Genomic DNA, 25,704 nt, shown 5'->3' on the forward strand with positions numbered 1-25,704 from the left:
CAATCTACTTGATTGAGAGATTGGAGTAAGTCATCTGCTTCTGACAAAGATAATCATTCCTTTTAATCTGACTACTGCTTCCTGCCTCATAACAGGAAGGATTTAATCTCTTGTGGAGACTAGATGCTTACCTTGTGAAAATCACCCCCTGCTCTGTTGAAGTAAACAGAGCTCAAGCACGTGTTCAAACCTGACCACAAACTTCAGTGCTGCTTCAACTATGATTCACTTATGGCATCATGTATATGTGGAGGGGAGGGTGTGTGTAATTTTTATGGTTTCATACCTTGTATCTTTTGAGATACGCTCTTTTGGTTGTCATTGGACTCCATGTGAAATATATTCTTAAATGCAATAGTGAACATTTTAAGGTGTTTTTCTTGAACAAGCTCTAATTCAGTCTAATTTCCTTCCTTTTCCTGAGGTGTTCAGAAGTATAAAAACTCAAGCATTCATTAACAGTCAAAAAAATAGAAACAGATACATTTACCACTTATTTGTTACTGTGTATTGAGAGTGGGAAGGGGCATTTCAATGCTCTTCTCCATCTGGCACATCTTCAATGGAACTTATTCATTTCACAGTTTAAATGCACATGGGTTCAGTTCTGCAGAGTGCAGAATGTGTTGGCCTCGATCCAGGAGAGCGTTGTATTTGTCTGGTCACCTGTAAGCACATGGGCAGAGGGCTCATGTGCTTCAGTTTAAACGTGCCCCTCAGTCAGGGCAGGCTGCTCAGCACCTCTCCTGCCTCAGCCCTCATCCCTGAGGGTGAGCCGTGTGCAGGCAGGTTTGTAAAATAGGAATTGACACCCTCCTCTGGGAAATTTAACTCACAAGACTAATAAGCCATCTGTGGTTTATATTTCTTCATCTTGACTTGTTCAATGCATGTTTAATTTGGGAGGGTTGCTTCAAGGTTGTGGCGAGGGCGCTTTGGCGCTATAATTTCTGTTGTGGAATGCAGTTCTTGTTGGAATAAGGTACATCATGTACTTTTACTCTTTTGTCAGAGAGCAGAAAGACAAACACGAGCCATGGACTCAGTCCAGTATGCAGAATTCTGTGAAAGTCGGCAATTGAGTTTTTGTGAGTATTATAATGGCTGCACTGTATGGAGATGTTTGATTATTATTTCATGTAATAGAGAGCACACCAGAACCTCGTGTTTTTTGAAAGCACTTTTGTTTCATCCTCAATAATAAAACTTTAAATTCTTTCTCTGCATAACTCCTGGGAACAGTTAATTTAGCAGTTTTGGGCTGTATCGGGCAGAGTATTTTATTTGAATATTTACCAAGCTTTCCATGTGCTCAAATACTGTGCTGGTGAGGACCATAGAACTGGTAAGGAGTTAATGGATTAAAACCACCACTTGCCTCAAGCTGTCATGGTGGTGTCAAAGTTGGCATATTAGGAAGTTTCATGGTTGCAGGTTTTTCGGAATGCATCTAAAATTAGAGAAGAGCAGCAAGTTCTGCTTTTATTTCCCGATCCGCAGAGACACAAAGAACTTACTAAAGAGACTCTTCTATTTTAAGCTGTAAGCTCCTGCTGTGGAATTTGTTCAACATTAGCCAAGTTCATCAGTATACGCCATTCCAACACTAATAACATGATGACAGAATTAGGGCTTTTCTAGCACTGAAAACCAACTTACTAGAAGTACTTGTGGGCCATGACTATAATGAGCTGTAAATTAATGGGCTTGATCATGTAGCAAAACATCATTACAGAAGCGGTTAAGTGATGACTAAGGTTTTAGGTCAAATGTCAGAGAAAGGGAGGCAAAGGAGCCAGTAAAAATCATGACAAAACAGCACATGATCCTACAACACGGACTTGAACACAATGATGTCTTTAAAGGAGAGACCTTATCTTGTTCTTCCTTTTAAATTCAAAGAAAGAGTGACTCATTTATGGCCAAAAAATGACACATTTGAGATACTGTTCTGCATCAGCAAATGTCAGCAAACGTAGGAAAACATGTTTTGCAAGCATTTCTTTTCTTAATTCAATATGTTTTTTATGTTTAGTTATAATTTGGCATCATACATCTGTGAGCCATTAGATAAATGATACTTCAGATTAGGGCGATTTGAGGAAATGAGAGGTTTGTGATAAAGTAATTTTGAAAACCCAAAAATTGCCATCTGGACACAGAACAAATAGAAATCTTAAATTTGAGAAATAAAATTGAATGTTGCTGACCAGGGGATTGTTATCTATAAAAATATCTCAGTGCTATTTTCATAATGTTTTTAAATGACCATATCTATAAAGTTCTTTTTCACTGACATTTAATGTCATTAAAGAATATGAGAATTACAGTGGTTAGAAGATAGTAGCAAGAGAAACTCAGGCACAAATTCAGTTGCATAACATGAGCTCAATTAGATAGAACATAATAAGTGCCATGCAGAACATTTGTTCAAAACTAACGTAAAAGCTATTTTTTAACTTCTTTTCATATATTTTAGTAAAAATTGAATTTATTACTATGTTTAAAGAATAAACCCCTTTTTACTGTAATATAAACCCATAAAAACTGTGTCGTAAGAGAATAAACCTGGAAGGGACTTCAAGAAACCTGTTCTAAAAATATATAGTAATAAACACAGCTCCAGATATTTCTGTGCACTTTTAAAGACAGGCAAAAGAAAATGTCCATCAAAGGATCAAGTACTACAGATCTACAAATTTTAATTGTAGGGAACATTTTGTGGTTCTTCTGTCACCTTCACACTTCTCATATTTCTTTCTTTTTATATTTTTTCCTTTCCTTAATGACCCCATGTAGCCTTCTCATTCCCTCCTAAATAAAAATAGCCATTATTTACACCTGTTTTCTGTTTAACACCTGACATGGATAGCTTTTTAGTCCTAGTTGAAAGCAGGTTGAAAGAGCTGTTTCAGATGGTTCCTCACCTTGTAATCACTTCATTTTGGTTGTCCTGTCTCACAAACAGCCCTCATTAAGACCTCTGTCTTAACAGCTCTTTCTGTTCCCACATTTCTGTGATCATCTTGTCCACCACTGACCTAAGTAAGATCATCCTTTTTTTTCCTCCTTTTACTCTCTAAGCAAATACAATGTTTCTCTGTTCTGTATTTTTCTCTACCCTTTCTCCAAAGTGATCTCATCCATTACCAGTGTGAAGTTCTCGTGTGGATGTTGATCATTTGCAGATCTACATCTATCCTTATTTCTTTTTAACCAAAGCACATTTAAAAAACACTCATCTACAAATCATTTTGGCTCCCCTGTCAACACCTAACCCCTGTATGGTTAACACCAGGACTGCTGAATTCTTCTGTGCTTCTTCATTTGTCTTTGCTCTTGTTAATAAAATTATATCAATTTTATCTGGGTTCATATTTGTATTGATTTCTTTCAGTGCTTTCTCTAATTCATCGTTATTCCTTTTACAATACATTCCAAATCAGGTTTGTCCTGTCTACACTCCTCTGAGGTTGACCCTTCATTATTTTAAATCTTCTGTATGATTGATTACCTTGTGTTTTTTTTCTCTTTAGTCCATGTGCTTATGGGTCTCCAGATTGCTGTGTATGAAATAAGTCTTTGCCCACAGGTTCCACTTTGTTAATTCCTTCCTTGATCAATCAAATCACACTCACACTAGTTGTTCCACATTTTCAGTATTTCTGTTACCCAAAAAATTGATTATTTTGACCTACCTGTTGTTAACTTTTCCTTTTCCTCCTATGGTTTTAAATGACAGCAAAGAAAGCATCCAAATTTCGTGACTGGTTGGACTGTAGCAGTATGGAAATAAAGCCAAATGCAGTTGCAATGGAGATTTTGGCATATTTAGCATACGAGACTGTGGCCCAGGTAAGGGACTCTGCTGCCTGAACTCTAGTTAAAATGAATTAATTACTCTTGGATGTACTTCAGCCTCAGTGACAGGGTTGTGAGCCCCTTCAGAAGTGCAGTCACAGCTTCAATTAACCAAGTTAACTGGATTCATGGAATCAAAGAATGGTTTGGGTTGGAAGGAACCTTCAAGCTCATCTAGTTCCAACCCCCTCCTGCCAAGGGCAGGGACACCTTCCATTAGACCAGCTTAGAAATCCTGTCTGTCCTGGATGACAGATGTGGACTATACTGTACTCACCCCTCTGATACACAAATAGAAATGTTTTATAATGGCTACAGAGGAGAGTGGAGTCCAGCACGAACTTTATTCAAGTCCAAACTGAAACCACATACTTTGCTATGTGACCTTTGGCAATGTGCTGAGGCTCATTCAACCCCATTGCACAATTGGATTATAAAGAAGGATTTCCTGGAAAACAAAATGTTACCTTAGTGCCAAGCAGAGCCCTCTTGGGTAGATAGATTGCTCCATATATTTACAGAAGTGGAAAAGAAAGGTTCCTTAGGCTGAAATATCTCTGAATAATTTTGTTTTCAGCTGAGAAACACTAAGAATATTCTGCCTCAACCCATAACCCCTCACTCATTGTTGCAATGGGATTTGTAACCCCTCTCTGTTTTACCTCTCCAGCTGGTGGACTTGGCCCTTTTGGTTAAACAGGACATGGCTCCCAAAGCTGGTGACCCATTCAGTCATGCCATATCTGCCACCTTCATACAGTACCACAATTCTACTGAGGTAAAACTTGCTTTTTCACTTGCTAATGCTTTTTATGTTTTACTTTCAGATGTATTTTCTTCCGAAGTAGACATTATTGATTCTGGTATTGATACAAACTTTCTGTTGTGGAGTTTATGAACTTTGAAGTTATGAATTTAGATGGAAAGACATTAAATTATAGTTCTGAATGTTAAATTCTTAGCAGCGCCTTTATAATTAAATGCAAATCCTTGGGTCGAAATTCCTTCTCTCAGTATTCAAGGTTCTCTCTATTGCAGATTTGGAAATTGAAGTTTTCAAAATTGGCAAGTGTGCTGTATTGCATTGCTATAATACAGATATTCTAATTACTTCTGGAATGAGCAACCCAAATTTGGTATTACTTCTCTTCTAAGAGGAAATCTAAGAAGGCAATAATTGGGGTGGTTTTTTTGTGATTTGATTATATAATGGCTGTTTGACATCTTGCTTTTATAGCCACATCTCTTAGGGCAATCTACCAGTGTGAAGACCAGTCTTGACTCTCCTGAAAACACACCACCTCCTACACCCACCCCCCCAGCATCAGCAGGACAGCAGCACCTTGGGAAAACCCCATCAGGAGCCTTGGGGAATGGTGGAATTGGACAGGACTCTACCAAATCCAAACAAAGGAAAAGAAAAAAGGTATTTGGTGCACAAGCCTGGGATTAAAAAAAAAAAAAAAAAAGAAAAGAAAAGAAAAAAAAACATCTTCAGGAAATCAGTACAGAATCAAATAATGGTTTGGGTTGAAAGGGACCTTAAAGACCATCTCTTCCAGGTTGTTCAGAGCCCCATCCAGTCTGGCCTTGAACACTTCCAGGGATGGGTCATCCAAAACCTTGTCTTGACAACCTGTGCCAGGGCCTCACCACCCTCACAGTAAATAATGGGTCTCAAATATTAATTTTGACCTGTATCACATATTAACTACCATTATTGTAAAGCCAAATGTGTGGTTTGGTGTTTTTTCCATCAGAACTAGGCTAAAGCTTCCCTGCAAACTGAGTTTTGTTAGGGTAACAATTGCTGCTGCTCAGATAACCTGTTCAGCAGGAGTCACCACCCCAAATCACCATCCCCTGCTCTGGCAGTGGCAGCGAGCATAGGTTTTAAGGGTCAAAACATAAGCAAAGTAGAAAAAGAGGTGCTTGTGATTTTCCTACTCCCAGCAGCCTGTAACAACTCTGCCTGACTTGCTTTATTTTTATGCCAGTTTGTTGCATTCAAGCTAAATATTTGTTTGTTTTGCATAAAATACAGATATTTCGTTCAGAGTGTGAAATGTAAATGTTGCAATTCTTGTCTGCTGTTGTAGAGTCTTGGTGTTCTGTCTGAGAGGGATATATGTACCTTAAAACCACAAGGGAAATAGATTTGATTTAATAAACTGGATAGGAAGCCCTGTCTCGGTCACTTGGGGCTGTTTTGAAAAAAATGTGATGTCGGTGCTCATTCTGCTTCAAAGCAATGGAGTGACTTGGGATTCTATCATGTGTTTTATTATTAAAAAATACTCATTTTTGAGAGTAAACCTGGTGATTTTTACAATGATAGACAGAAAAAGATGTATTTTCTTCTTCTTTCTCCTAATATGTTCAACTTTATGGCTGTCCTTATACTCCAGTTAGAAAGCTATTAGTGAATCCTAAAAACCTTTCAGAAAACTTTTGATTTTCCTCTTCCTTTTTTATATTGCATTTGATTATGTTTTGTTTCTGTGTCTGATTTCTATTATAATTCCTAGGACCAGGAATTCAGCTGGCAATGTAGTCTTTGATACATTATATTTTGCTAGTATTAAGAGTTTATTTTAAATTCTTAGTGTTTGGTTAATGCCTTTTAAAACAATTGTATTCCAAAAAGTGCACAGTTTTAATGCAAAGTTCTCCTGACTTATCCAATTTGGTTAGGTATCTACTGGATATAACTGAGGCATTGAGACAAACAAGTTAACTTGGTGAAGAATGTTATTTTTAGGCTATGAAGGCCTAGTCCAGCAAAACATATTTGAGTTTCATATTCCCTTTATGAGTGTCAATCAGCAAGGGAAGAATCTGCCATCATATTATGAATAATTCTGTGTGTACACACAGGCTCCAGTGGACTCAGCACTCTGGAAAATAAAACATTTCGCAAAAACTATCCCCAATCTGAGAGCATTAGTGTATCATGTGAATGTATGAGGGGACTGTCTAGGTGTGTTCATTAAACTTAAGTGTATAACTTAACTTTTTGTCATTCTCTGTGCATTCACTAATATAATTTTCATGAGTTTGTTGCCAAGAAGCCATTGTCTGATAAGTCATCTGAATTCTGGCAATTTAGGTGGAGCCTAAAACAGCATTTCAGATTGACTAACAAGGAGAAAAGAGTAACTTTTTCTTTTGAAATCCTTAGGAAACTTTTGTACAATCAGTGCCCCACTACCAATGAGTTCTTCTTTTTATTTGTTTACTGTCCATAATCCAAAAAGTCATTTGAAATTTGAAAACATTCCAATTTGAGGTAATTAATTTTTTTTCTTTGCTTCCTTCTAACACCGTTATGTCACATGTTGCAGCTTCAAATTTCAGTCTGATGTTACTCAATGGTGATTTTGGTGTCAAATTACTTTGTTCAATATTTTCCCCACCCCTTGACATCATAATAAGAGCCTGAAATGTTTTAAAAATAGTTTCTGTGGTTATTGCAGTGTGACTTATATGACCCTCTCATTTTAGTTTGAACATTTTCTGCTCTTTTCAATTGCAACACACAGCAGCACTAGGTGAAAGATTTAAGAGGACAAACATGGTGTTCTTTGGGTCTCTTAAGCAAAGTTCATGTAAAAGTCCTCTTTAATTTGTTAATAGCTTTTTCTCTCTAATGTAATGTGTGGCAGCAATGATGTGTATCCTCAGGAAAAAAAAATTGCTCCATTTTATAAAGGTTTATTTTCATGCCTTATGCACTGTAGGTCTGTTGTGTGTTTTTGATTTAGTAACAATTTATGTGTTTTTCTGTTGCAGAGCACTGCAGCCTGTGGTATAGAGGCTCAAAGTGATGCCATCCAGCCCAGCCACATCAGAGAGGCCATTCGACGCTACGGCCACAAGATTGGCCCCCTTTCCCCATTCACAGTACGTAATAACAGAGTTATAAAAAGTTATATTTATAATCTTAAAGAACTTTGATTTTCAAGTGGTCGAATGAAGAAGCTTTGGAATTGTTGAGAGCAATTTGTGGTGACTGTAATTTTCTTTATAAAAGTGGCATAATTCTCTCGGGAAATAAAACTTAGTAATTTCTGTCTCTTTTTGGAAGGACAAAAAAGTTTCTTTTTTTCCTTTTAAATATTATTTTCTTTCAATTACAAATTATGCTTTTTTGTTAGTGCTTGAATGTTCTGTTTTTCCAAAGTTTAGGTTTACAGTTATTTTAAATTATATGTATTGCAGTATGGTGAAGAGCACTTTATATTCTAAAATTAGTTGTGTGTCAGATACTGCTCCTATTGGAAGCTGAACTCTCAAGTGTCACATTTACAGTTGGAGAAAGAAGAGAATGGTTTCTTTAGACAACTTTGAACCTCCACTGAAATGTAATAGAACTGAGCTTGTGGTAAAACACTGATGGGTTCTGAGGTTTTGCCATCATTTTTTCTATGCAAATTGCAAATCCATTGTTCAGAGCAGCCAAACGAATTCTTTATTTAATTTTCTCAGCTGATGAAAATGTGAAAGCAGTCCATCTCCAGTGTCATAAATTGGGGTTATTTTCTTCTCATCTGCTCTTCCAAGTGGCATAAATCCTGCTTACCTCAGAGTATCTACATTTGGGAAGCAATAAATGTCAAAGAAATCATTATAGGAAAAACAAAACAAAAAAAACCCAACACCAAACTAGAACTGAACTTTTAAAAATCAGGAAGAAGTCGTCCAATTTCTAAGAGATTTTAGGAAAAGAAAATTATTCTGAATTTGGAGGAAGTTCATCTACATAAAAATTAAGTGTATGAAGACCATAAATATCAAAGAAATAATGGCCTTTGACCTCAGAAGTGAGGAAATAAAAAAAAAGTAAATGAATATGTGAAGTAATAATTTTCCTAACATCAAAACTGATCAATGCTTTTAAATGACAGTGAATGTTTGGTTTATTCATGATAGGCAATACACATTTGCAATTAATTGTCTTTACATAGTTTTACCTCTCAGAAATGACAGATTAATATTGTGTAAAGCATAGGATAGAATTTCTAGTCCAAAACAGAAAAACATCTTTAACAAAAGTTTGCTAAGAGATGTAGCTAACGACATGGCAATAGCTTCTGAAAGCAGAGAATGTATTTAACTTTATTATAAAAAAGTAAAGAGCTCAAATAAACAGTTGCAGAAAGGTGAGTCTTCCTTGCCTGACCCTCACTAAAAGTGGTTTGGTCAATTATTAACCAAAGTTTAACTTTTTCTGCAACCACAAGATATAATAAAATCCTCTGGTTTGGGTTGGGGTTTTTTTATGTCCTCCAATCTTATGAATTTCCCAAAACAGGGCAACTAACTGCACAATTTAATTTGTTAACATTACTTACTGTCAACGTGGTTGATGAGATGAGCAGATCTTGTTCCCTCTCAACAAGCCAAGAATGAGAGGGAATCTTGGGTCAGCTCCTGGATGCATTCAGATGTTGTAGGGCTGTAATATGATCCTGCTTTTAATGACGAAGCTCAGGAAAAGCATTTTGAGAGGTATTACAGAATATGCATTTAGGTCTGTCCATCTGCCCACTTCTCTCAATGCCCTCATTGGCAGCTTTGGGGATAACTTTGCTATCACGCTTGTCCTTGCAATAACCATGACTTTTGTGTCTTAATTTGGCAGAAATGTGGATGGAGCATTGAGTAGCCTCTGCATCTACACAAAAAAACTTCTACAACAGATAGACTTCAATGATGGAGAGGTCTGATTAATAGCCCTACCACAGATTTTTATATAATCAGACAAGGCCATTTCCTCAGATCTCAGACAGGAACTATGTGACAAAGTCTGTGTAGGTACTGAAAAACCTTGACATTATATTAGAAGTCTGAGTCTCTGAGGGAAGAACTGTATCAGAAGGATCTAAACCCTTCCCTATCTCTTTGCAGCCACTATAATGGATATTTTTATGGATCAGTGTAATAACCAACAGGCAGGCAGTTGTCAAGGGCCTGCTGTATTCAGAAAGTTCATATCTCAACCCAAACCAGTAGGGGATGGATTTTCTAACTAGAAGAATGAAATCTAACAGTCAGGTGTTGTCCTACACAAAGATGGGTGATGTGAAAAGACAGCCACCAATTGCATCCCAACAGTACTTAGGGAAAAAACAGACTCGAGGAATGAAAAAGTTTTGTGTGCTGGTATGTCTGGATAGAGAATTGTGTCAATGGAGTCATGCACTGTGTGGATTTGAATGGAAGTAAGTCCTTGAAGGAGGAGAGGTTATTTTTGTGTCATGGATTTGCAGGTATGATTTGCTGTGGTTCTATGATATTTTGATTGTATATTTTCCATTTTACCCATCTTTTCTCAGTTTTTTCAGACTCTTATGGGGGAGAGAGAAACAAAGGGCTGTTCTGGCAATTTGGCCAATGCAAAATACTGAACAATTATGGCTAAAATCCACTTGACTGGGAATCGTAATGATTTTTCAGTACTTCAGGAAGGTGCTATTCCTGAATACACCACGAGTCATTTGTACTCAGCATCCAGTGTTTAACTGGGTCTGTATCAAGTTGACACTTACTGGGTTAGTGTCCTGGTGTGCTTTGCTTCTGTGTGTGAAGAGGTTTCCCAGAAGAATCAAGATATGTTTCCTAAATACACCTAAATGATGGGCTGGTGACTGTTTAGCCCAAAACCACTTATGTCACTATCTGAAAATTAATGTAAATTGTTCTAAGTGAATTAATAAGTATTTCAGTACTGTTAGGTAACTACTGGTTTTGTTAGAGGGACATTTTTTACAGAAACAGAGATGCTGAGTATTTTCAGGCATTAAACCAATTGCAGAGGTGAACAGCACTAGTAGCAATAATATCTGGCATAACAATTTATGACACCTTCCTTATGGACATCTCAAACTGCAAACTTTTTGCTGGCAATGTTCATTGAAATGTCTTCTTGATATTCATGGGGTAATATGTGGCTTCCTCTCTTTGGCAATTTTCTCTTCAAGAAAAAGCCCATGAGCCACATGTTCCATGAGGAATTCTGTATGGCAAAGGTCTCTCACAATCAGCAAGCATCCTGGGATGCATATTCAAAGAAATTTTGCTTTGTTTCTTCTCTTCCATTTCCCTCATCCATTTACCTGGTGTCACAGACCTAAGATACAACACGTTTTTTCAAATCTTTCCCTGTTCTGCTGTTTAATCATGATCGTCCCTCTCTTCCATCTGATTTGGTCATGAGTGTTCCTAATGAGGCAGTTTGGGAAGAAGAGTTGAGCTGGTTAATTTATTCTTTAGTGGCATTTGATGGATGTTGGTTTGAACAAAAAGAACACTTTGAAAGTTTTATAATCATATGGTAAATGAGAACTAACATTAAACTAGTGAAAATGATCTGTTTGCATTTATTTTGACCTTAATAGCTATGTCAAAATGACTAACATAATTAGAGCATTTAGGTTTTGTCTCCAAGTGCAAACCACAAGGGAAAGCAGCAAGTGTACTCTGGATTCTTCTGCATTGTATCATGACCAAGGTAGTTTAGGCATACATTTTATCCATATATTTTCTATTAACAGTATTGGGTGATGCTCAGTGTTTCCTGCTCTAAAGCATGGCCCAGACTTGCAAGAAGCAGAGAAATGTTAAAAAGTAGTGACATATAATTTTGCAAGACAGGAATGGAAAGTATGGAACTCTCCATCTTGTGGAGTAATGTAATTCCATATGCTGGATCTGTGTCTATTAAGTGCATTTGAGTTACGGAAGTGTATAGTGAGAATGATATGCAGTCTTGACTGGGCCTGTAGGAATAATCCTAATATTAATTCAAATAATATTCAGAATAATAGTATTTATTATGCCAAGGTATTCACAAAAATATGGATATATGGAAATACGGATATTTCTTACCAGGAATACAAGCATAATGCAAGCATAATGTCTCATGAGAAATTATTTTATTTGAATTGATTGTGTTTCAAACAGCTGGGGTAACAAACAGATAATTCTTTAAGAGTATTTATTCTGTGAGTAATATACAGTGCTTACCTGAAATCTTGATGTGAGCAGTTGTAAGTGGCACATGAACAGTTCCTAAGCAGTACTTGTGACCACGAGAACAGCTCTAGTAAAAAGCACAGCTGGGATCCTCTTCTCTGAAATTAAAAAGTGGTCTCTACAACAGTGGAAGATCACAGGCAAAAAGAAAAACGTTTCCAAAGCAGATTCTTTGTCTTTAGTTTATGCCAGTAGTGAAACAAAATGCTTCAGATGTTTAGTTAAGAGAAGCTGAGTTCACCAGTGTAAATTGTAACCCTGCACAGGCTGCAGACAGTGGCCATTATTCAGCAGTGTGTGTGTGTAAATGGAGCGGACTGAATGAACAGAGGTATAACCAACATTTCTTTGGATATTTATGTTTTGGAGGGAATGCTCCTTCAGCCTCCAAGGCATTTCAGTATGAAAAGGCTTGCTAGTCTAAACCTCCTCTTGTTAAATATGTCAGTCTCATAAAATTGCCTATGCAGCATAAAACAATTAATATTTACAAACCCATGTTTATGATACTGTTGTGACATTCCCTGCACAAAGAACATATAACACCAGAGAATGTGATTTGGGAGAGACTTATATTATTTGGGTCTATATTATTTGGCTGTGCTTATACTCTTGGAGGTTCTTAAATAATTAGTGCAAGTATCCCATGTAGACTTCAGTATGTTACATGTACATGTAAATCATAACTTCACAATCAACTTATATACTTAGTCAGGACTTTTCACTTCTGATTTTTTTTAAGTGTTCATTTTTGATCCTGATTGAGCTCAGCTTTTATGCAAATACTTAAATCAATTTCTGAGGTGAAAAACACCACAGTTCATCACATACCTTTAGTGACTTCAATGTTATAAAGATTATATTGACTCTGCTGATTTCCCCTAGAGAACAAAATCTGTGGAATAGTAGCTGAAGACCTGGGAAAACTGAGCTTGTGAGAGACCAAACCATCAGATTCAGGAAAAGGTTTTTCACCCAGAGGATGGTTGAGCACTGGAACAGGCTCCCCATGGAAGTGGTCACAGCACCAACCCTGTGTGAGTTCAACACTCTGAGACACATGGTGTGACTCTTGGGCATGGTCCTGTGTGGGACCAGGAGTTGGACTCGATGATCCTGATGGGTCCCTTCCACTTTGCATATTCTCTGATTCAGGGAGTAGAGAGAAGAGAGGAAATTTTTAAAATACAAAGGATAGTGTGGCAGTATATTTGTGGAGATAAGCAGAACAGGACATTTTGAAAAGAAGGTTTGGGTTAGGTGCCTTAAACTTCAAGAAAAATTTGTCTTCACGTTTCACAGAATCACAGAATGTATAGGGCTGGAAGAGACCAGTGGAGCTCATCTGGTCCAACCTCCCCACTCAAGCAGGGTCATCCTAGAGCACATTGCACACGATTGTGTCCAGAAAGCTTTTGAATATCTCCAGAGAAGAAGACTCCACAACCCAGAGTTGTCTCCGAGGGGATTTGGTCTGCAACTCAGTCTTAACTGAAAGAAATTTCTTTTTGCATGTTTCAGACCAAAATAGTAGCGCGAAGAAGTTCTGGAATATAATCTTCAATAATTGCTTCAATAGACTCAATGTAGATACATTACATCTAAATTTTCCTAGAGAACTTGAATAAGAAAAAAATTTAATGCTGTTTCCAAAAGAAATTAGGTACATGGAAATCAAATTAAAAAATCTCTGATATTTAGGGTCCTGTATAATTTATACTGCCCATATTGATATTCAAAATCAATTGATACTGATTTTGAAGAAGTCAGGATTTCATTCCTAATCGGTTCTCAAAAATGAAATGTGTGTTTTTATGTCGAAAGGCATTTGAAAACTTTTCCTTCAGTTACACATTCAGTTTCTGATACAGAAGAAATCAAATTGACATTTTTATTCTTTCTTCTCATTTTGAAAGTAAAGGCATTCTATTTCATTAAACACTTACATACTTATGATGTCTTTGTCTATACTTCAAGCTGTTGTCTGTAGTTATTTGTTATTCTACAGCGTTAACACTATGTGTTTGAAAAAGATGAGTTATTATTCTATAAAACCAGTAGGAAGTCAAATCACAGTTTGGAAATCTTGTTCCCTTCTCTCCCAACCCCCATCCCAAGGTTCCTCCTTTCAGATTTATGAAAGAAAACATTTCTTTCTGTAAAAGGTTTTTGTATGCCAGCATCTGGAAGTGTTTATTTCAGTGGCGTGTAATCTATCTGTGGATTTAGTTAGCACCAGACCCCCTTTTGTGTACTCCTGACTTAAAATTTTTATAAATGATCTTGTTGAATTTGTGCCAGTGTGCACATGGTTTGGCTGATTGCTGCTTATGTCCTTTACCTGCCAGTCACCTTTGATTTATATCCCTTCCCTTCTGCTTTTACCTTCCAAAAATGGTGCCACTGAACTATCCTCTAAATCATCTTATTGGATAAATTACTCCAAGATGAGATGGCACAGTTTTGGCCGACTCCTCGACAGAAGACATTCCTATAATCCATCCTCGCCCACTCTGTGTAGAGCCATTCAAAAAATCGAATGAAAAGGGGAAAGCAGGCTCCCCCTTCCATCCCAGCACTATTTCTTCCAGTTCTGTTCAAACATGTAAAATGGGACATTTGATTTATACAGCTCTCAATACCATCTGAAGACACATAAACTGTTTGAGAATCTTTCACATCCCCTCTCCTGAACTTCTTCATTAGGTGAGTTTAATCCAAAGAATATGGTTATACAGTTTTCTCCCAGAAAGATTAAAACGTGAAAGAATAGTGTATTTAAGAATGTTTTAAAGCATTTCATTTGGAATAGATTATACAGTATATATGACAGTTCTTTCCATGATAAAAATCCCTGTTGGTTTCCTTAAGCTAATATTCCTTCAGAATAACAACAGGTCTGTAAGCTTTACTTAATGACATTACTAATTTGGAGAGTTTTATGAAGTTTCCTGGAGAAAAGCAGGTGGCTTGGCAGTAATTTAAAAGGTTCCCAATTTGTGGTAGCAGTTTCAGGGGGTTTCATGTTTCTAAAGAGGGAGACCAAGCTGCGTATTGCTTAAGAGTGTCTGACACAATGATGTATCATTTTGGACTAAGTTTCCAGAAGTTCATTGGTCATTAAATGTGCTGCTTGACTTTATGCTGCAGTTTCCCAGCTGTCTCTACTGGGGGTAATCTTAATGCTCAAGCAGAATTTATTAATGAAGGCATAAGCTTGCAGCACTGATGAAGCAGTAAGTTGCCCAGATGATTGTATTAAACAGGAACATAGATTTTTTTAAGATAAGACAAAAATGTCCTTTAAGTAGATTTGAAAAGAACTGGCTTGCTTTCTGCAGAGCGCTGGGAAAGTATTTACTAACAGTCTGGATAGTATTTGATATCCTGTGGGGATATTTAAAATTCTTGGATTGCACATATATCAGTGTCTTACTACACAACACAGTACATGAATTGTTGCAAGCAACACGTGAGGCTCTCAGGCAGCATCAATGTGGTTCTGTGGAGGTAGGAGATACTGGCATGAAGTGATTCTGATAATGTACAACCCTTGTACTCCATTGTGTCACCTCCTGTTCAAGGATGTTACACTGGAAGGACTGAACAAAATGTGCATCTTGCTCAATGTAGGAGCTCACAGTGTAAGATTTTATTGTTTTTAAGGTGTAATAGTTAAAAAAGTCTGATTTGGCAAATAAATTTACTAGCTGTGTTAGCAAGAAGATAAGTCATCTATAAAGTTTGCAATCAGCTGAATCTCTTATATAAACCAAAGCAGCTCCTGGTCTCATAAACCTTATATGATTATTTTTTTCCAACTGTATGTCTGGATTCAAATACATACTAGAGATATTTTAAGCTCAGTTGTACTGATGTGAAAGGATCCAAGGGTAAGAATATGTTACTTTCTAAATGAAGTGTATGTTCTTATGTTCCTCCTGAGAGGCTTAAAAAACCTTAGTATAGATGAGAATCTGACTTCTGGTACTTTGCTCAAGGCAATCTAACATGTAATACATAAATTTCAAAGGTAAGGTGAGTGAATATAATTCTAGAGCAGGTACTAGGACAAAAAGGTAATTTAATTAAGTGTTCCAAAATATTGCACAAACATAAATCTATCCTTCTTCAATAATTTATATTAATTTTTGTAAAGACAGTGACATTGCATCCATGCAGCAGCAACATTTGGTACAAAGGTAATAAATAGAAACTTGGTAATTGAAGAATCCTCAGAACAAAATTGAAGACTCTTAAAAACAAAGTGTCTTTTTTTTACTTGTCATTACACAGAATAATAGTGCAGCTCCCTGCAGGTTTCATGTTTGTGTGAATCTGCAGGGTTGTGGACAATACCATGTACTTACAAGTTCAGTAGTTGTATTCTGTACCATTCTTTCAGATTTCCCCTGAAAATGAGCATTCATTCATGTTTTTCTCCTTGAAAGGTTTAAAAGTGCTTTATGAACTGGAACTGCTCGTAGCTGTCAGTTCACCTCTGTGCTGGTCTGGGCCAGCTCAGATGTGAGATGCAGCAGCTGTGAGAGTGAGTCAGCAGCAGAGCTGCACAGCTCTGGAGCACAGGATGTGAGCTGTCGAGATGAAACATTATGGGAACTTTGGGATCATGTAATAGAGCTGTTTGACTTGGAATTAATCTACAGTTGAAGAAAAACCACGTGAAACTTAATTTGTCGTGAACAGGATCTTCATTTTAGACATTATTTGTACGACTAACACTTGACAAATGTGTCCTGTTGTATTGAGCTTGGATAGAAGGACAGGTTGGATGGGACTCTGAGCAACCTGGTCTAGTGGAAGGTGTCCCTGGCCATGGCAGGGGTTAGGAACTGGGAGATCTTTAAGGGCCCTTCCAGCCCAAACCATTCTGGGATTCTGGGATTCTATGGTAGAAGGTCTTACCTGTGGACATCTCTGGCATCACTTTGCAAATAAAGAATGTAAAATCTTTAGAACCACAGGGTAAATCTAGAAAAGAACAAAGAACAATCTTTGAACACCAAGTGGAAACATTTTTTATAACTCTTTTTATCTCTTATTTTCCATTCTAGTCATCTACTCCCTTGTTCATAAAGTCCTGTGATAAAGCTCAAACTTAAGCACTTGTTCAGTTTGGCATTGCACGTAGGAAGAGACGAAAGATTCCTGAAGTTTAAACAAATCCCCTTTGGGATTTGTTTCTGTCCATTTATCGTGTCCCACTCAGTGAGGTGTCAGTTCTCATTTAAATCTTTGATACCACTAACAGCAGAAGAAGTTATTGAGCCTGCAGCAGTGCTGATTATGTTTGATTACCTCTCCTTTGTGTCCTCTGTCCTCTCCATCCCCTATGGCAAAGGTGCTTGTTCTCCTCTTATCCCTCTGATACACCTCCAGGCATCAGAAGGCAACACTGGGATTTGGTTACTAGAAAATGTCTTTAACATCAGATCTTCACTTTTCTCCAAACTAGCCCCATTTCAGGAAGCCTGGCTGCTCACTTGGTACTGCTTGGGGATTTTTGTGTAGCAAAATCAAGTGAAAACACCACGCTTGAAGCAACCAAACACATTTCATGAATTTGAATTTGGGGTTTCTGTGTTTCTTCTCTTCCCTGAGGTTTTGTGTTACTCCAGCTTTCTGACTTCAGCTTAAGGTTGTGTAATCTTCAGTTCAGCAAAGCAGTCACCTGCTTAATTTTTAAACTATATCTTCAGTCTGACAAAAGCCTGTGCTAAATTGAGGCTTCTGGTGTTGTTAGTGATATACATTTGATTCATCTGTTATTTCAACATTCTGTTTTTAAAATCTATTACATCAGGGAAAAGGATAGAAGGATACTTGTAGGGATGAAAGGATCTTTGAAAGGATTTTCAGAGTTGCAAACAGAGATGCAGAGAAATACATGTTTATAGTTTATAAATATATCTATATCTAAATGTCTGCTAGTAAACAGAACTAAAAAAATAGTCTTTGCCATGTGAAAAGTTTTAATATTTTTTATTTGTACATTAAGTGATTCTACCTGGCATCTTGGTTTCTCTGGAAATTTAATTTAAGGTAGTCCTTTTGTCAGTGATAGTGATCTTAAAGGTGCCAGTAGTAGATTTGATGAAAAAGACAATTATATTATCTGTGTTATATTTCTGCAAATGGACACTGCTCTGCTGAGAGAGTGCAAATTATGCATCTGGGTGTACTGTAAATATAAATGCCAGAATAAGAGAAGATGGCTAAAGGTCCTTAAAAAGTACTTGCAATACACGTAAAATGGGATGGAACAAGATCGGATTCTTTTTCTGGCCTTGGTAATATTTGCCTCACTGGAATGCCTCACTTTCCAAAACTTTCCAGTTTTGGAAGATATGTAAAGTGTTTAAATAGGATACAGCGCTGGATGAATATTGAAAATGAAAAAAATTATGAAATGAAGAAAAATTCTTGAAAGGAGTATCAGAAAAATTAATCAGGTACCAGTCATGTTTTTAGTACTGTGTATTACTGTTCTTATATTTTGACTGTGGTGTCCAGTTTAGGATTAAGCTTCAACCAAGGCTTTCTGATACATCTCTTATATCAGTTCTACTTGTTCTACGGTGGTAAAATTTCACAGTCAAGATGATTTTCTTGCTTTTAAACCAAGCTTCCTGCTGCCAGTAAATATCACCCTGGACAATTCAGTTCCCTTCTACCTTATTGGTAGAAGTTACACCCCTTCCTCCATGGCAGTCTCAAGGGAAAGGATATGAGGAGGGATTTTTTTCGTTGTTAAGACACTCTTCTGTCTCTGAGTATTTATGTTAGTTAATATGCATGTGGATGAAAATGTAAGGTATTGGGCTTCCATAAAGACCCTGTGGTATTCTGGAAGCCCTGAGAACTTGTATGAAATAGGTGGTTTCCTTCAGTCTTCAGTTGCTGACTGACTATGGAATATACCTGAATGGTTTAAGAACATCCTATTCTGTTTTACTAATTTGAAATTAATTCCACAGCTATGAGCTCTGCCTATGAATTATATGCCTCTAATTTCACTTAATTTAAATTCCAATAATTCTGGGAGAAAAATAGGAATAATAATAAGTAATAAGAAGAAATAAGAAAAATAGGAAAAAAATAAAAGTAATAAGAAAAATCACACAATGTTTGCACAAGGTTGCCAACGCTGGCAGGTGTGGTAGGTGGGGAAGAGGCTGGTATCCAGCCAGGAGAAATTGTACTAATGCAGTATTCCAGACCTAACTCCTCCACAGGTCAGTCCTAAAGTGTGGTGATGTGCTGACAGGATTGTCATTTTTGATGGCAAAGAATTGATACAACAGGAAAAAAATAAGACTCTCTAGAGATCTACATGTGTTAGTTTTACTGCAGAAGGTGATAAAACTGCTGGAAGCAAGCAGTCTCCATGCAGAATTATTGCAATACAAACGGCCTGGAGGTGAGACATATTAATTTCACGAGGTTAATTTTGTCGGTGGTGAAGGCTTTGGGTATTTTTTTTTTCTTGCAAGAAGGACAAATTATTAATATTCACCATCAAGAAAACTGTAGTTCTAATTGGTGTTTAGGTAAGATGCTTACATTATCCTCAGAGATATGGTGTGGATTTGGAGTGTAGATTAGGTGCTTCTGAGAAAAAGCATTCAGCTGTTTCTGCATCTGTTAACAAGGAAGTTAAACAATCTCACCATTGTGCATGGAGGGTTTTGGTTTTTTTAAACAGCAGATGGTACAGAAGAAAGGCTTGTTACCACTTAAGGAAGCTTGAGATTTAATACTCTATGGGGTAGATGAGGCCCATCTTTGTCCATAATTTACTACAGTAATATTTAGGTGATAAAAAGAGTTAACTGGGTACAAAAGAGAGAAACTGGATAGCTCAACAAGTTGATAAAAAGCTATTAATCACAGCTCTTTAGAACATGTTGAAAGCCATTCATGTGATCAAGGAATACTAATTTTGAGACATAATTTTATAAATAGTTCCAAATTGTCAAAAGTGACCAGACATTTTGAATATTAGCCTGAAATATGTAAAAGAGTACTGGCTTTATTGTGGTTTTTTAAAAGTGCATGATGCCATTTCTTTAAAGTGGGATTTCTTTTTTTTCTGGAATCTCAACTTCTGTAACATATGAAAACTGTCATTTAACTTTAAAAAGGGGGAAAAAATCTTATTACTGATGCTTTTCAGTGTAAGAACATGAGTCAAGATCCAGGACTCTTCTGTATTTATACATTATTCATCTTGCACAAATGAAGAACAGAAGTTAATGGTGGCTCAATAGATTTTGCAATATAGAGACATGACAAATTACAAGATTTGATAAGATAAACAGGAGAGTAAAAGGGAGATGCTGTTGTTTAGCTGGTAAGGAAGTGGTCTCAGTATATAAATTATCCAGTTAGTAAGAGATTCTTTCCTGTACGAGTCAGAGCACAGAAGAGTTTTAAGAACCAAGTGACAGTGGGTGATGATGTTAGCCTGCCCTTTGCTTCTTCCTCCCAAAAAGATGATACAGGAGATGTGCTGTCTTGGACATTTGGTGTGTGCACAGCAGGGAGTGGCAAATGAGGTTGGAATCTGACATTGGGTGGGAGATGTGCTGCTGCACAGGAGGGGGATGTGCTATGTAGGAAAATGAAAAGTGTCCTTTAAAGGAGCTGGGAGGAAAATCAGAGTGATGAGTGAGAGAAATGAGCTTGGCAGGAGCTTTATGGCTTGGTACAAACAAGAAGATGTTGGTTTTTCAAAGCTAGATTCCTGAGCGTTTCCGTGACTTCCTCAGAGAGAAGATAGGAATCTGGATGAAGGGTAAAGAAGGCAGTTACCTGTCACTAGGATTGTTATTTGGAAAGAAAAATATAAAATACAGCCACAATCCCAGTGTGAACACAGAGAGTATCCAGTATGAGAGATGATATTTATGTTATAGACCTTGAGGGTGGTGGTCATGAGGTTCTTGATGAACAGAGATGGAGGATTTGGAGTAGGCGGGAGATAAGGAATTACGGTTTATCCACATTCAGCCTGAGCTGGCAGCCTGACATGAGAGCTCTCAGAGGGACATAAAAAGCTAACTAGCCCTGAGTTATTCAGCCAAGAATCTTTATCGGTTGTACTTCAGGGTAAGAAACACTTACTGCCATGTCTGTGAGCAAAGGTCACAATGCGGAGTATTATTTGCTTCCCCTAATTTATTACACACTTCCCAATTCATCAAAGCACAATTTCCTTTCAGGTTGCTGAAGCAAAACCCTTATATTTCTTTTTTTTTTTTTTTTCATGGAAAGAATTAATTCCCAGCTTCATAAAGTTTATTTTTAAGAAATTGTGGGTTAAAAGTTTCTAATAATGTTTTTTTCCGAAAAAAGTAATATTTCACTTCAAACTGATGTGGCAGCATTCAGCTGCCTGTAGTCAGCAGCAACTGTTTGGCTTTAGTACTTATTGACATAAATCCCAAGAATAGCACTGGATACTGGGAAGTTCTGACTTTCACAATTATAACTGAGGCTGACTTTGTAATACCAATGTAAAGACAACAAAGGGGAACCTTATCACTCTGTACAACTCCCTGAAAGGAGGGTGTAGCCAGGTGGGGGTCGGTCTCCTCTCCCAAGTAACACGTGACAGGGCAAAAGGAAATTACCTCAAGTTGCACATGGGGAGGTTTAGGTTGGATATTAGGAAAAATTTCTTCATGGAAAGGGTTGTCAAGCATTGCAACAGGCTGCCCAGGAAAGTGGTGGAATCACCATGCCTGGAAGTGTTCAATAAATGTGTGGATGTGGCACTTGGGGACATGGTTTAGTGGTGGACTTGGCAGTGCTGTGTTAATGGTTGGACTTGATGATCTTAGAGGACTTTTCCAACCTAAACGATTCCATCATTCTATGAATGAGGCTTTGCTGGTTGTTCTGAGAAGTCCAGGCTGCTGCTGTGTTTTATAGTATGGATATAGGCAGAGTGGCTGGAGCTCTACATTCACAGTGAGTGTTACAGGTTTGGAAAATTTACATTGCAAACTCTTCAACTTTCCATTTCTCCAAAGGTAGTTTATTTAGGGTCTAGTTTCCTTGTCAAATATTTTTGGAATAAAGTTAATTGAGGATTGTAAAGTAATGAAGAGGACAAGGTAGTGACAGAGAGTTACTGAGTTACCATTTGATAAATGAAGTGTAAGCAAATTATTTTCATTCCAGAGGAGCCAGATGTTAAGTATTTCATCTGCAAATTAAGAAAATGGGCAACATTTACAGTCTCTGGGGCTGTATCTTGCAGAGTAAGGATTTTGAAAGTGTCCTGGAGTCTTGAGGGATTGGTGATAGGGCCAATGTAGCTGAAGAGATTTAGTCAGTCTTTGGTCAGGCAGGCAGAGGAATAGGAAATAGAAAAGTTTTCTACTGTGCTGGGGCAAGCACACCTAAAATACCATTCCTGTTTGTGTTTTAATAAAAATCTCAACAATTAGAGAGGGCTGAAAGATCTGGGAGAAATTGTGAAAGATTAGAGTCCCAACACGGAGATACACATAGTGGAGTTTATCAAACTGAAGAAAGTGGCGTGTAGTCAGTCTTTAAGGATTCACTAAAGAAGAAGAAATCTCACATCTTAGGGTTTTTCAGTCCTAGCATGCAAAGTTGTAAGGATATGCAAAGTTGTAAGGATATTCAGGGTGGGATTCCTCTGGCTACATACAAACACCTGCATCTGAGCACAATGGCAAACATTTGTGAGCACAACTAGACAGGTTTACCAGAGAAGCTGTGGCTGCCCCACCCCTGGAGTAATTCAAGGTCAGGTTGGATGGGGCTTTGAGCAGCCTGGGATGGTGGAAGGTGTCCCTGCCCATTGCAGGCATCTGGAACTAGGTGATCTTTAAGGTCCCTTCCAACACAAACCACTCCATGATTCTATGACTTCCTTTATAGTCAATTGAGAGGAATAAGCATTTTTGGACTGTGATTTATCTCTTCCTAAGGTAGACATTTAAGAGGGGTCAAATGGACCATGCTGTGGAAGTGCCTTTTTCTCTACCTTGACAGGATGATGTGTGTGAGGAGTCCTTCCAGTGTGCAGCTTGACATTTAAGCTAGACAAATTCAACCTAGAAATAAGGCATATATATTTATAACAACCTAACTAAGTGCTGAAATAGCTTAACCAATGATTGTGACAGATTATCCATGACTGGAAATTTTAAAATCAAGAAGAGATGTTTCTGTAAAAGCCATACTCAAGTTCAACCACAGCTATTGGTTCTGGAGAGCCAATTCAAGAAAATTGTGTGGGCTGTGTTATGCAGCACAGTGAGATTAGATGGTCCTTTCCATCCCCAAGGGCTATGAATCATCCTTTGGTGGTGCTTTGGTAAACTGTAAATGTGAAAATCCACTTTGAATGCAGGTCAGCAACGTATTCTATTGGAATTCCTTATGCTCACGTGCATAGTTTCAAAAGAAAAAATTTGCTAAATGTAGCAATTTCACTTCAGAATTACAATTTTCAATACCTTTTCATTAGTTTTGTGTTACACAATGAATTTTGATAATTCTTTATTAGAACAGGTAGATTAGAAAGAAAACATGGGCATTGCTCTTAAAAGCCAATGGAATAACCCTTTTTAAAACCCTCAGAAACTTTGGGTCATTATTTCTGTATGTGGTATCTCTATACATTCTTATAAATATTCATATTACTCCTATATTATGAATAAAATGGGCTAAATACACCACCTTAATTAGAGTAGTGGAAATAACAAGTTATTTCCATTCTTTGAATGTCTTTGGCAAATTTCCATTGTGTCAACATAATTAAGATATATTAATATTAATCTGGTAAGTACTAAACTTTACATAGTGGAAAAATAAAATAAAATGGACCATGAGAACATTTTTCAATATCAGTTTCAATTTTAATACTTTATATTCTTGTGAAAAGTTATAAAAATGTGTTATTAGTTTATTACCCTATTAAGAAAACAATGCAGCAACAGATGCTTGTTACCCCGATTTTCTCAGTCTGTTTATGGGGATGTTTTATCAAAATGGGTCTTTTAAAAGTTATAAAGATGTAATACTCTCCTAAATTAGGTCATAAATGCCTAATGTGGAAAACTAATACATTTTATTATTTTTCAAGTATGGGTTTATGTATATTAAAATATGCAGCTGTTAGGAAGTCTGGAGTGTGTATAGCAGAAACATATTGCATTACAAGATGTTAGTGTCTCTCTGAGTATGTACATTCTTTATGCACATACCCACACAAGTTTTTGGCATGTGGAAGAGACTACATTAACATTTTGGCTCGGTATTATTTTCTAATACAGGTTATTTTTTATGAATAGATGTAAATGCTAAATATACTGAGCACATACATGTATTTTTACTCTGTATTTACCAAAATCTTTACTGCAGCCACACACCAACTGAGCAAGTAGATCAAAAATGCAAATGTGAACAACTTTCAGTTCCAACCTCAGCAATTGTTTGCTGTGTTTCTGCACAAATGGTAGGTATTCCTCTACCAGGAGCAGTAACAAGATAATTTCTTAGCTTAAACCTTGTTCTGTCTTCCATGTTGGAATGGATTTCTGGTGCAGGAGGAAGAGGGATTGAAACTCCTGCTTGTTACAGGTAGCATGACTGCTTTAGGAAATCACAGAACGGGTCAGGTTGGAAGGGACCACAGTGGGTCACTTGGTCCCACCTCCCTACTCAAGCAGGGCCATCCCAGAGCACACAGCACAGGATTGTGTCCAGATGGTTCTGGAGTATCTCCAGTGAGGGACACTCCACACCCTCTCTGGACAATCTGTTCAGTGCTCAGTCTCTGCACAGTAGAGAAGTTTTCCTTATGTTCAGGTGGAACTTCCTGGGCATCAGTTTGTGCCCGTGGCCTCTTGTCCCATTGCTGGGCACCCCCGAGCAGAGCCTGGTCCATCCTCTACCCCCTCCCTGCAGACCCTGACAGACATGGATGAGTCCCCTCTCAGTGTCTCTTCTTGGGGCTGACCAGCCCCAGGTCCCGCAGCCTTTCCTTGTCAGAGAGATCCTCCAGTCCCTTCATCATCTTTGTCACCCTCCACTGGACCTGCTCCATGAGCTCCATGTTTCTCTTGTACCCAGAAATGGTACAACCAGAAGGATTTTGCCAACCTAAATGATTCTTTGATTTTCAAAATTCCCCATAATTTGAGGTGGATAGACCAGTTGTCAAATATGTTGCTGAACCTCGGACTTCATGTCTCCATTGAGGGAAGCCTTTAATGGTCACAAAAATGTGTGTGAAGTATAGACCAAATGTGTGGCAATGATGGGAGCACACTGAATTAGCAAGGGCCTGTTTTCCACACACACACACATATCCTCTCAGTAATTTATGTATTCAGGAAAATTTATGTATAGTATTATTTTGTTATAGAAGGGAGACAGGATTGCATAGTTTTGTGATATTTTATTCTAATTATTGTGGCATCATTTGGCCACTTATCCAAGTGGACACATCCCTGAGCAACCTGCTCTAGTTGGACTAGACAATCTCTAGAGGTGCCTTCCAGCCTCAGCGAGTCTGAAATTCAGTGATGTTGAGAGCATATTTAGGCATTGTGTCAATTCAATTTTCCTGTCTTCTCATCTTTCTCTGAATTCAAGACCTGCATTCCAAAGGCTTTATAGATGTACCCATTTCAGTTAAAATAATGCTGTAGCACATTTGCCTCCCTTCTAACCAAGTTAGGAATTGCACATGGAGCCTGTATGCCATATAGTTTTAATTAACCTAATTGATCCCAGTAG

At 37.5% G+C, this 25,704-nt stretch overlaps 1 protein-coding gene across 13 annotated transcripts in view; it reads left to right on the forward strand.

The window, feature by feature from the left end:
* The window catches only part of SUPT3H (SPT3 homolog, SAGA and STAGA complex component), a 301,102-nt gene that overhangs the window by 206,235 nt on the left and 69,163 nt on the right, over window positions 1–25,704 (forward strand). For 7 of the 13 annotated variants that reach the window (XR_004356086.1, XR_004356087.1, XR_004356089.1 and 4 more), the window contains exons 7-11: window positions 1,013–1,088; window positions 3,743–3,855; window positions 4,532–4,639; window positions 5,099–5,287; window positions 7,654–7,764. Coding sequence is in view for 8 of the 13 variants with exons in the window: in XM_032683165.1 (XP_032539056.1) it covers window positions 1,013–1,088; window positions 3,743–3,855; window positions 4,532–4,639; window positions 5,099–5,287; window positions 7,654–7,764 (597 nt within the window). In the remaining 5 variants the exon portion in view is untranslated. Of the gene's footprint in view, window positions 1–1,012; window positions 1,089–3,742; window positions 3,856–4,531; window positions 4,640–5,098; window positions 5,288–7,653; window positions 7,765–13,200; window positions 13,322–25,704 lie in introns of those variants that run through there. The other 6 variants (XM_032683161.1, XM_032683158.1, XM_032683162.1 and 3 more) reach the window with 1 other exon arrangement.

This window comes from Chiroxiphia lanceolata, chromosome 3 (genome assembly GCF_009829145.1).
Source record: "Chiroxiphia lanceolata isolate bChiLan1 chromosome 3, bChiLan1.pri, whole genome shotgun sequence".
NCBI lineage: Eukaryota > Metazoa > Chordata > Aves > Passeriformes > Pipridae > Chiroxiphia > Chiroxiphia lanceolata.